General features: G+C 40.3%; 1 protein-coding gene across 2 annotated transcripts in view; it reads left to right on the forward strand.

The window, feature by feature from the left end:
* RBM39 (RNA binding motif protein 39) overlaps window positions 1-12,563 on the forward strand; it is a 48,886-nt gene extending 36,323 nt beyond the window's left edge. For both annotated transcript variants that reach the window (XM_075901469.2, XM_075901468.2), the window contains exons 10-17: window positions 1,344-1,409; window positions 2,627-2,831; window positions 3,082-3,159; window positions 6,285-6,317; window positions 7,905-7,980; window positions 8,115-8,220; window positions 11,403-11,481; window positions 11,560-12,563. In XM_075901469.2, the coding sequence (XP_075757584.1) occupies window positions 1,344-1,409; window positions 2,627-2,831; window positions 3,082-3,159; window positions 6,285-6,317; window positions 7,905-7,980; window positions 8,115-8,220; window positions 11,403-11,481; window positions 11,560-11,660 (744 nt within the window). In that variant the 3' untranslated portion in view covers window positions 11,661-12,563. The remainder of the gene's footprint in view (window positions 1-1,343; window positions 1,410-2,626; window positions 2,832-3,081; window positions 3,160-6,284; window positions 6,318-7,904; window positions 7,981-8,114; window positions 8,221-11,402; window positions 11,482-11,559) is intronic.

Genomic DNA, 12,563 nt, shown 5'->3' on the forward strand with positions numbered 1-12,563 from the left:
AAAACAAATTAGTAGTCAATACAGTGGTCTTCTGTTGATAAGCATTTTAGTAGTTAAATTCCTGCACTGTCATTGCTCATTTAAAGTGCTGTCATGGATGGAAATCAGGTAAATATTGCATTTTATTAATATCAGCCGAACCAAGTTAAATGGGGCCTGCGTGCTTTGTAGTCTTGCCTTAATCTTTGTATTCATGCACGTCCGTGTTAAAGAAGCTATTTGCATATATATGCAATCACACTTAAGTTGCAGCCCTCGGCACGGGCCATGAGTATCGTTGTGTCCCCCAGGGCTTCCAAAGTTGAGTAGCCTTGTTCTAAGGGTATGTCTTCACAGCAATATTATTCCAAAATAACTACCTGCTGTGTAGACATGGACAAAGTTATTTTGAAATAATGTTGAAATACTGTCAATCTGGAGAGACTTACTCCTGTAACACTTTTATTGTATGAGGAGTAAGGGATGTTGGAGGAAGCATACTCTATTTCGAAATAAGCGCTGTGTAGTTGTTCCCAATTTCAAAATAAGCTATGCAATTGATTTATCTCAATTTGTGTAGCTTATTTTGAGTTAAGCCCTGCTGTGTAGACGCACCCTAAGGTGTTACAGCACCATTGTTGTGTTTAAAGTTTTTTTGTTTTTTGTTTTTGTTGGGTTTTTTTTAGTTAGACTAACATGGCTATCCTTCTGAGACCTCTAATACTTTGTTTGCAGATGACTTGAAATTTGTTTCCTTAAATTCAGTAATGTGAAGTTCTGTTCACTGTCCAGAATAAAAGCAGGCAAGAATATAAGACTTTGAATGATATGTCTTTTTTCTGTTTGTTTAAAAAAAAAAAACAAAAAAAAAAACTGGCTCCTGGTAGACTCTAACATCATTTTACAAAAATTCCCTCCATTGAGACACTGTGCGAAGGAGCAGTTGCTTGTATCTCCGTTAATGGAACAATCAGCAATTGATGGCTGTCCGGTTAGAGTATGTGCTAAGATGTCACATCTGGGTGGAAGTTGCTAGCTGATAAGCCCAAAATAATAATGAATTAAACATATCCAAGGTTGTTTGGTGTACTCCAAAGATGTCTCACTTTTAGTAAATTGCAAGTTACCTTTATGCTTATACACTTAAAAAATGGGTAGCTGATAAAACTTCCAGTAATAGTTGTATTAAGTTCCATTCTGGACCATGTGTCTATACCAGCTGTCTTACGTTTTTGTATTGATATCTTGTGATGCATTCAAAAAGCTTACATGAGAGAAGGCTAAATTGAACTACTCACTTGACTATAGAGTGCAGTGTGTCATAGTCTTAATGTTTTTCATCTTTAAAAAAAAATTTTTTTTAGATTGAAAGCATTCAGCTGATGATGGATAGTGAAACTGGACGCTCCAAAGGATATGGATTTATTACGGTGAGATTTTTGACTTGTAAATACTTAGCAGAATTGTGGGTTAGGTATGTGACCCAAATTCCAACTGACTGGACAAGGGCATATCAGAGCCCAGGCAGAAATAAACAACTCAGTCGGAGTTTAAACTGAGATTAGAAGACTTCTTCAGAGATGTCTAAGTAATTTAACCAAAACTGAGAGTTTTGTGTAACCAGGTTACTTTTCTCCAGGATGAGCTAGCTCTGTGTGTTCCAAGCTCCTTCAAATATCCTAGCAATGCAGATCCGTTGATTAGAAATTTTTTATTCTCTTGGGGAGTGCAGCTGTGTCTGCCTGCCAGTCCTGGATTGGTAGTCTCTGGTTATTACATAAGGATAATTAACAAATCAGATATCTGATATTTTTAAAAACAAAAAAATCCTTATTAATAACCAGTATTACCAGAAATCACACTAAGCTATATCACCACCCCTTCAAGGAAACGCTGGAGTGGAAACAGACCTCGTACCAAGTCCTGAAAGTCATCAGACTTGAGCTTTGTCAGAGCAATCAGATGATAGAGGCCAGGGCTTCTGGAAGAGAGCACATCCCAGCCAACCCCCAGATATTCAAAACTGGGAACTAAGCTCAGATGTTGTAACTGACAAAATAAAATATGGTGAAGTTGTGATGGCTATTGACAAAGTTTGAGTTACTGTAATTTGAAATAAACGGGGGGAACCACCACAATTGTATAACTGTGATGCGTGCCCTGACCAACACCACTAAGCGGACATGAAGCTGCATGCTGCCCTTCCTGAAGCTTTGCTTGGCCAACATTACATGTAAAGCATGCTACAGTAATTAAGATCACAAGATAAGGGCACGACCCTCCTCCTCCCCCCCGCCCCCCCAAAAATTACTTCATCATAGTCCTTAAACAGTTCACTGGAGGAAAACTGAAGCTAAGGCCTTGATTTATGATGGAATTTCTACTTTGTAGAAAAGATGCATAGAACGTAAGATGAGTATTAGAAATGCAGAGGTAAATAGTCAGAGCTCAATATTATACTATTGAATAATTAACCGATTTTTCTGTGCTTTCTGGCCTCGTAAAGAAAAAAACAAAAAAAATGAGTAGCTGTATGAGTAGCTTCTTGAAAATTGAAGGCATCTCAGCTATATAGTTGTATAGATGATATGTTGAATAGAAAATACCTTGTGGACTTTGCTAGACACTGATCTTGTATCCTCTACAGTTCTCAGACTCAGAGTGTGCCAAAAAAGCCTTGGAACAACTAAATGGGTTTGAGCTAGCAGGCCGGCCAATGAAAGTAGGTCATGTAACAGAACGCACTGATGCTTCAAGTGCTAGTTCATTTTTGGACAGCGATGAACTGGAAAGGACTGGAATTGACTTGGGAACAACTGGTCGTCTACAGTTGATGGCAAGACTTGCAGAAGGTATGTGTGGTAATGTAGGTTGTGGGGGGAAAATATTGGAGACGTTAAAGTAATCTTAAGTCTCTCGGACTTTAAGTTTTAGATAACACTGCAAAATACGCCTTTTCTGTATTAGAACACCTCAAAGATGGAATGTTAACTTAAGGAAATATTTTGTTTCCTTTAGTGCTGAAGAATACTAAGATTTCTTAAGTTTTCTATTCCTAGAATACTTCCCAAGCGAAGAACTCACTGGTGCTTTTTGTCACAGGTACTGGTTTACAGATTCCCCCAGCGGCACAACAGGCGCTGCAAATGAGTGGGTCTTTAGCATTTGGTGCTGTGGCAGGTAAGAATTTGGTCGTCTGTTTTGGCAAGTTACTTTTGTGTGTTTAGAGCTTCAGGGGAGGTGAAAATATTTGATATTTTGTGATAATACTGTGGGTCACAGCAGGGCTCACAGTGATGGTGAATTATTGAACTCTGCAAATCTACAAGCACGCAAACAGAAGTGAGGCCAATGTATCACAACATATTCTGCATTTATTTTGACATGGTTCAGTATGCACTGTTTACAAATAGTCGTACAGTTAAAATGTAGATTAGGTAATTCTTGGCAATCTCAGTCCTGATTGCTTTTCTACTATAAAATTCCTGAGAGTAGTTGAGAGACTGGAATTTTGTGCTGGCGGTTAGGTATAGATTTACCATAGCCATGCTTTGGCATCTCCTGCTAATGGGTGCCAGTTGCAGAGTCTGCAAAATCAGCAAGTCCAAAACTGAGCAATTGATCTCTCTCAGTGTACAATCCTGTTGTACCAATTACTCAAGTTTGAAACCTGGGTGACCTCAGCTTGATTTCATTACTCTGGTCACATCAGCCCTTTTCTGGTACATTTACTCTCTTCCCCTTTCAGCTCCACGTTATACATAAGCTTTTTTTTATCTTCAAGACTACACAGCAGTGGTGACACCTGCCTTTATTTCATGTACATTCTTGCCTTTTACCAGTGAGTTTCTCCATCAAATATCCGTGCTTTTTCCCAAATACTTCCTTGTGTATGGTGAAGACACTAATAACGCTACTACGTTGCCCTTCAGCTCCCCTCCTCAAGACTCATTTTGGCTATGATACCAACAAAACCCTGCCTGCAAATAATGGCTAAGCAGGTGGGGAGACAGTGACTGCTCATTTCCCTACTCTTGATCTCCATTCCAGTTTCTCTCCCTCCCCCTACTTCTTCCAGTCTGTCGCCATAAAAATAGTTACATTAAAAAAGCAAACCATAACACAACAGCTAGTTGCCCTATTCATTTATTGCACAATACTCTTTCCCTCAGTCCTTTGTGTCATCTCCTAGTTGGGGCGTGTACAGTTTCCAGCACCAATGAGGACCAAATCATCATTGGGTCTTTTGGACAAGTGACTGGTTTTGTGACCCAGAGGACTTGAAGGGACGATGGTGCAGTTGAAGTAAGGATGTTAAATAATTAATTTACTAGTGGTAGTTGATAGAATTTCCATCGACTACTCAGCAGGAGCTCTTGTGCATTTCAAAATTGAACTCCAAGTGCAGCTTGGGGCCAGCAGGAAGTCCCGCTGACTCTGGGCTCCACAAGGGCACTTCGACTTTGAAATGCACAAGACCCCTGGGGAGTCCCCAGCTGACCCTGGGCTTTGCATGCTTCGAAATGCCATGCTGGAGCCTGGGATTAGCTGGGGAATCCCCAGATGATCCTGGTCTTCGCTGGGCATTTCAAAGCGGCAGCGCTGCACGGAGCCCGGGGTCAGCTGGGGACTCGCCAGTTGACTCCAAGTTCTGCAGAAATGCTGCAGGGAGCCTGGAGTCAGGGAGTCCTCAGCTGACCCCAGACTCCATGTGGCACTGCTGTTTAATGCTGTAGTGGCGTTTCAAAGGGGCCATGCTGCAAAGCTGATCCAGCCACGGTGTTTCAGAGGGGCAGCACTGCATGGAGGCCAGTGTCAGCTCTGTGTGGTGCTGCTGCTTTGAAGTCTCCCCCCCCCCCCCCCCCGATAGAGGCAGCAAGGGTGGGGGAATTGACTAGTCGACTTGACTATTCGATAATCATTTGCTTATCGGACAGTCAACTAGTCCTTAACATCCTTAGTGAAAAGCTGTGCAAGGGATCACAAAGGGAGCGGGACTTGGCAGTGGACACTAAAGCATGTGAAGAGTAGTACAGATCAATCCTGTTAGCTGTTCTGGGAGTATCTTCACTGATTTATATTTATTAAGAAACCTGGGTAATTATTTGGTTTTTTTACTTTAAAAAAAAAAAAAATTGTTCCTTTGTATTACCAGTGAATGAAACGACTAAAACTCCCAGTATAGTAGCCTTCACTCACACTAGTGTCATAACTAGGCACTCACCTTTTAAAGCCTCTTGGCACTTTCAGGATAAAACCAGCTACAGTGTGCACACATCTTCAAAACTATCTGCAGCCTAACTCCAGCCTTTTATGTACAAACAATATATTAATTAGTATAGGGGCTTATACCTAATATCTGTATAGATGAGGTCAGAGTTCAGAGGAAAGGTGTGTACTAGGTCTCATTAGAGATTAGCATTTTGTGGATTAATTTGCTCTTCTAATCATGAATCCATCTCCTAGCCTGCTGTTCAGTTCTGGTCATCTGTTCCCAAACACCTATCAGTTGACCAGTTTCAGATACTGGACCTAAATAATCAAGATGTATGGGACAATTTTTCAAGTGTGACTGGTCAATCTTAGAAAATAAAACTAGATCTGTTTTTTCATGTAGCCTTCTCTGAACTTGTCCCATGCACGACAAATCCATGTGTGTGAATTAATGGAAGAGCTGGGCACAAAGAAGAAAGTTGGAAGTTGTATATCACTTGCAGCCCACAGTTACCATTGCTGCTGATTTAAAGAGGTGTACATTGAACATCAAAGGACATCCTGGCAATAACATTGCCCTCCTTAGTGATGTTTAAAGTCCTATGATCTCTTCCTTATTTACTTAATTTGTAAAATGCATTATTACACATTGAGGCTTAATTAGAGATTTGCAAACTATGCTGAACGTATAGTTTTTGTGTAATGCTTACTTAAAACTGCCCTCTCTACTACTTGTGTTTTTTATCAAGAGGATGTACAATGTGCTCTTTATCAAGAGGATAAGTAGTACAGTTTACGGTAAAGCAGATGTGTGGATCAGAGAGAAGTTTCACATTTGTCTCACTGTCCATTAATTAAACACTTTTACTTTGGAGAATGTTGATCTAGTAGTAAAGGTGCTGTCAATCACTAGTATCTGAGCACCTGCCTAGTAATAAATTAGACGGAATGAAACTACCTTTAATCTGAAGAAGTGCAATGTTGGGTACCTGCATGAAGATACTGTCCAACCTCAGTATGAGGTGGGCAGTTAAAGATGCAGTTTTTAGTATTCCTGATAATATTTAATTTTGTATACATGCTTCTTTCAGATTTGCAAACCCGACTTACCCAGCAGAATGAAGGTAGGTTGGATTTGATGTGTACTGTTGACATCCGGATTTACAAGTGTGGGAACTGAGTCAGGATTCTTGGGTTCTATTCCCAGATGAGTCATTAATTTGTGTGACTTGAGGCAAGTCATAAAAACCTGCTATTCTGAAAAATTCCACTGAAAGGGAGTTGAACCCTCAAAATGAAACTGTAAACTCTTCACTCCTTTCTCACGTTGAATAAAACATATTTTTCAGTTAACTACAAATAGCAACTTAGAATAGGGCAAATATTAATTGTCTGTTTAGCAGCCTCTGTGTGGCTGACTTTTCACAAGTTTTTATACAAGCTGTGACAACCATTCCTAGCCTAGTACTGTAACTTTCACTAACTTACAGGTCAAATATTGATCGTCTCCCTTGTCACTACTCAGGAAAGATGTCTAGCCTGACAGTTCTCTCTGCCTATCCTTTCTAAAAACTGCACAAGTGTTCTTCTTGCCTGTCCATGGTTCCATTAGTACCAGAAGTGTGGTCAGCCCTGTTGAAGGGAGCTGCCATTTGGATTAGACAGTTTCTTCTACTTAAAATTTTGCTGCAGGCTATGCAGTTCCCTGTCGGAATGCCTGGGACAGGCAGAACTTTTCAGTCACAGGTTTAGGGCTACTTATGGTGTGTGTTTCAACTTAATATAGTCATGAATAACTGAGTTTAGGCATAGGTTTAACAGTTATAAACAACACTAGTTCTTGATGGGACACTTCTGAGACTTTCACATGCATTCCAGTGGCATGCTGTATTTTCTGTGTTGTATCATATCAAATGTCAGTGAAATCCAGTTTGTTTTTAGAGGGCCAATCAATTTTTTAAAAAGTTGGTTGCTGTGTAAGCTTTTTACTTGATGTTTCCTCCTAATGCCTAAGGGGGAGATTCATTAAATACAGGAAAATGATTGAAACAAGAAATTATCTGCAAAGGCTTAAAAGCATAATACAGGAGTCGTTTAACTCGGTTTTTGAAATGGATCGGTTCCAAGTTAACCGTTACCCCTCTGACACTTTATTTTGATCTTTTGTAAGTAGGTGCAGTCATTACAACTACACTGTGTTCAGAAGTGTAGGGCTTTTCGTTAAAGGACAAGGCTGGGAGCCTGGGAGCCTGGGTGCCTGGGTTCAGAGTCTGTCAGGGTATGGTAAATCAGGGTGGCTCCCAAGGATTATTTTAACAAATCTCTTAGCATCAGTTAAGAGTAAGTTGCCTTTGGTTTTGTGGGGTGGAGTTCATCAAGAACTGGGCTTCTGAACACAGTGAATTCTATTTCCAGTTCTACCATAGATTTCTTGGGCATGTAACTTCACTTCTCTATGCCCTTGATTTCTTCATCGGACTAAAAATATTCATGTTTGTCCAACCTGTTTTCATCCTACTTAGTTACGTTTATCAGGGTTTTTCTAGGTTTGGTTGGTCCTGCCCTAGCACAGGGGGCAGGATATGACTCTCTAAGGTTCCTTTTGTGATTTTGAAGTACAGATGTCTAACATGTTGAAGCAGACAGAAAAAGCCTTAGTTGTGCATTAAATTTTTGAATGACAGAAAAACTTGTCACTTTCTCTTAAATAGTTTTGGCTGCAGCTGCTTCTGTACAACCACTTGCAACACAATGCTTCCAGCTTTCCAATATGTTTAATCCTCAAACGTAAGTTACCACCTGCCATCTCTCTGTTATACTCTTCTTTCTGACTTTAGTGGGATAATGTGAGAATGAGTTTTTTTGTTGGGGTGGTCTTATTTTCATTCCAAGTACTCACTTGTAAATTTTTCCTTTTGCAGTGAAGAAGAAGCTGGTTGGGATACAGAAATTAAGGATGATGTTATTGAGGAATGTAACAAACATGGAGGAGTTATCCACATTTATGTTGACAAAAATTCAGCTCAGGTACATCTTGTGAGATCTGAAATAAATTTTAGAACTTCTTCTCAAGCTGTAATTGTCCAGGGCTAAGTTATAATGAGAACCTGTCTCAATTCACTAACACCCCAGGCTAAAATGCTTTAGCAATACAGAAACTGCTGTGGACTATGGAATGGCCAATGTTTAGAGCCCTGCAAAATCCATGGATATCTGCAGATATCCACATCCACATGTATAGATGTAGATATCCACCTTATTTGTGCGGATTCAGGTGCAGATACTACATTTTTGTATCGGTGCAGGGCTCTATCAATGTGTCCCTGACTGGTGAAGACGATTGAAGATGATGTGCCTTCTGTGTGAAAATCGTGGGCTAATGCCTTCCCCCTGAGCTAGGATGGCCTCTTTGTTCTCTCTCTTCTCTGCTCAGGATTTGATCCGTGGCTTGGAAAACCCTTCCTTTGATAGTCACATGCTGGCTGTCCAACCTGACTCAAATCAGTGAAACAGTCTGGGTTAATGCGCTGATAATGAAGGATACTCAGCAGCTTTTGTACCCTAATCAAACGTCTGTGTGGCTGCTTTTGGGTTCAGATGTTACTCAGTAACTTTGGAGGAGAGGGTTTAAAAGGCAGCTGTGTGTTCCTGTGTCCCTAAACACAACCACTTGACCAAGGATTTGTTTCACTCTAGTTGAGGAATAGCGCACAGGAAATGCTGCGTCAAAAAAACCCCAAACATACAAACTGCAGGATCCAGCTCTTCTGCCTTATAATTTGTCATTACTGTCACCTCCCCAGATTCATACTTGCTACCTAACCTGTCACCTTCCCCTCAGAAAGCCCCCTTGCCTTGCTGTTGTGAAGGGATTGCCCTCACATTTTGTCCAGAGTGAACAGAGGGGATGTTACCTGAGGCAGGGGAAGGGGGTGTCTGCCTGTTTGCAGACATCTTAAAACACGTTTAGGCAAATGTGAACTGAGTGTTCCTCCATTTCCTGTTGGGGTTGAGCCTGCACAGATCACAAGCTCCAGCCATTTGAGAAAAGGCCGGACCCCATGCCACTGTCCCCTCAAGCAGCAAACTGGAAGAAAAAATAAAATTCAGTTGCTTTTTAACACCTTAATTTAAACTAATGGTAAAACTTTTTGTCACTAATGTATTGGTGTAATGGTGTGGAATTCAAGACTGTTCCAATTCAGACCCGCCATGGCCCTTGTTGAGCTGTTGGGGTTCCGTTCTCAGTTTGGGATTCAAGCTTTGGAAAAAAGTCCACTGCGTTTAGATTAGATTTCATCCTGATGAAAAATGCCCAGCTCTAGTGTGCTGCCCACTGCTGGAGTGGAGGCCTGGCTAGAAGCTGATGAGTTCTAGGCACCCAGTCAGCTAATGGAAATGCAGTAGCTGGAACTGGGTGGGGTGGAGTTGGAGTCTTTTAGAAAGGGGGAGCCAAATGGAGCAATAAGAGGCATGAGCAGTTTCACAAAAACACAGTGACCAGCTCATGAAACGAAATAATTCTGGGACTGTGACCCTGCTGATGGACGGGCCAAATACAATGCTCTGGCTGCAGTCCCCACGCCACAATATGCTATTCTCTGCTGTATAAAATAAATTACTTGGTAGCTTATCTGCTTGTTTCTAGACTTCCCAGCACTGGCTTTTTTGGAGAAGTGTTGTACGTTTTTATATTAGCTGGACTAGTGTGTAATTTGATAAGTAGAAAACTTCAGTCCTCTTCAAACAAGACTCTGTTCACACCTTCCTAGACCCTTCTAATCTCTTCCATCCTCATTTTTGACAGTCTACAATTCCTCACATCTATGAGGAAGTACTTGTATTAGAAGCCTTACTTTTTGGGGCACTGAGCTCCAATGAAGTCCTGAAATTAGACACTATGGGTGAAAATAATTGTGTGGGATAATGTACATGATTGGCGTATTGGTATAGAAGGGTGTACAACTTGCTCAGGAAGGATAGGCAGGGGGTTTCTGGGTTAAATTAAACGGGGTAAAAAACAAGGGTGATGTCATGCTAGGGGTCTACGACAGACAACCTACCAAGGCAGAAGAGGTGGATGATGCTTTTTTTTCAATAGCTAACGATCATCCAAAGCACAGGATTTGGTGGTGATGGGGGACTTCAGCTGTGCAGACATGTTGGGAAACTTACACAGCAGGGCACAGACTATCCAAGAAGTTCTTGGAGTGCATTGGAGATGATTTTTATTTCAGAAGGTTGAGGCGCTACTGTGGTGATACTTATTCTAGATTCTATTTTAACACATAGGGAGGAACTGGTTGACAATTTGAAAGTGGAAGGCAGCGTGGATGAAAGTGATCATGCCATCATAGAGTTCATGATTCCAAGGAATGGTAGAAGGGAGAGCAGCAAAACAGGGACAGTGGATTTCAGGAATACAGATTTTAGTAATTGCAAGAGAGCTGGTAGATAAGGTCCCAAAGGAAGCAAGAATAAGAGGAAAAAAACTGAAGTTATTTTTTAAAGGGACATAAAGAGCACAAAAGCAAACTGTTCCACTGCGCAGGAAAGATAGAAAATATGGCAAGAGACCACCTTGGCTTAATCAGATCTTACATGATGTAAAAATCAAAAAGGAGTCATATAAAAAGTGCTTCAGCGAGACTGAACAGAACGGGACATTTAAGTAACCCATCTCTTGCTGTCCATGCCCTGCTTCTGGCAATCAGAGTTTTAGGGAAATCTACAGTGTGGTGTGTTGTATCTGACCATCTTAGTTAATAGCTATTGATGGACCCAGGAGGATAGCTCATTCTTCTTTGAAATTAACATTTCATCTGCTGGAAATGCACAGTTTAATGTATATCCTCATCCTTGAAATGTTGGCAGTAATTTGTAGAAGTTAGTGATTGTCTTGAAGCAGAGGTTATCTTACTCTTAAATGGTATACTCAGAGAAGTAACTAAAAAGGGTTAGGCACGTTTTTTAAAAAATGGAAGTAAAAAGATTTATGCGAAGGCCACAGGTGTTTTTCCCCATGCATATCTACAACAAACTGTATCCGTTACTTTAGCTTTTCTTTTGTGCTAATTCTGCACTAGCAGTTAACAGTCCCCAAATTATGCATATCCCTGCTGACACTGTTGCCAATACCCAGTGAGAAACGTAGATAATTAGGGGGGAAGTTATGATGCATCTCTGACTAACACTGTCTGTTGTTCTAGGGCAATGTGTACGTCAAGTGCCCTTCAATCGCTGCTGCCATTGCAGCTGTCAATGCATTGCATGGACGGTGGTTTGCAGGTGAGTAAAATCTGCTTAGAGACCTGAGTTCTCATTGTTGACTTAAAGATATTAAAAGGCCTTTATCTTTTGGTATAGGTAAAATGATTACAGCAGCATATGTACCTCTTCCGACATACCACAATCTTTTCCCTGATTCCATGACAGCGACCCAATTACTGGTTCCAGTTCGACGATGAAGATGGATTTAGTCAGTTTTGTATATAGCTATTTTTTGGAGGAAGATTTGGAGTTATCTTTTTATTTAGATAAAACTAAAGGAAAAGGTTTAATGTCATTTTGTGTACACTTCCCGTTTTACCTTTAAAAAATAAAAACCGAGTAAGCAGGAATGCAGTGTGCTCATTCTCCCTAACTAGCATTCCCACTGTGTACAAAGCTGTTTGACTTCTTGTTCTGCCTTGTAATTCTTGTACATTTACTGAGGTGTTCTGTAGGACCTGAGAAGTAGCTGATAGAAACAAATTTTCTGTAAAAGGCAGATGGAACATAATATTTTTAATGTTTCACAAGCCTTTCTTTTAATACAGTAATTACATTTTACATCTCACTAAATGTAGGTGGTCTGTTAAAGGTTAATATCTGATAGAATTTATGAAGGGACATATTTAGTGTTTTGTATAAATGGAGAATTCAAAAGGCTACTGGAGGAGCTGATTTTGGTCAACTACACAGCTTGCTTTATGATGAGCAGTAGTTAAGAATGGGAGGATTCAAGCGTTTTATTTCTTGATGGCCATTTTTGATTGATGTATCTGTAAGTTTCTTTGTAAATACTATGTGAGGTATGTCTAGGGTTCCAAACAAAACACACTCTGCATTTCCAGAGAAAAGTTGAATATAGGTAGTGTGCACAGTTTAATGATACTCAGCAAAGCCTAAATAAGTAGAAAATGCAGAAATGTGTTTTGTCTGGTTGCATATATAATCTTTGCTCTTTTTAAGCTCTGTGAGCTCTGAAATATATTTTTGGGTTACTTCAGTGTGTTTGACAAGACAGCTTGATATTTCTATCAAACAAACGACTTTCATATTGCAACAATCTTTGTAAGAACCACTCAAATAAAACTCTTTAAAAAGGC

Source organism: Pelodiscus sinensis, chromosome 17 (genome assembly GCF_052426305.1).
Source record: "Pelodiscus sinensis isolate ZL-2025 chromosome 17, ASM5242630v1, whole genome shotgun sequence".
Lineage (NCBI taxonomy): Eukaryota > Metazoa > Chordata > Testudines > Trionychidae > Pelodiscus > Pelodiscus sinensis.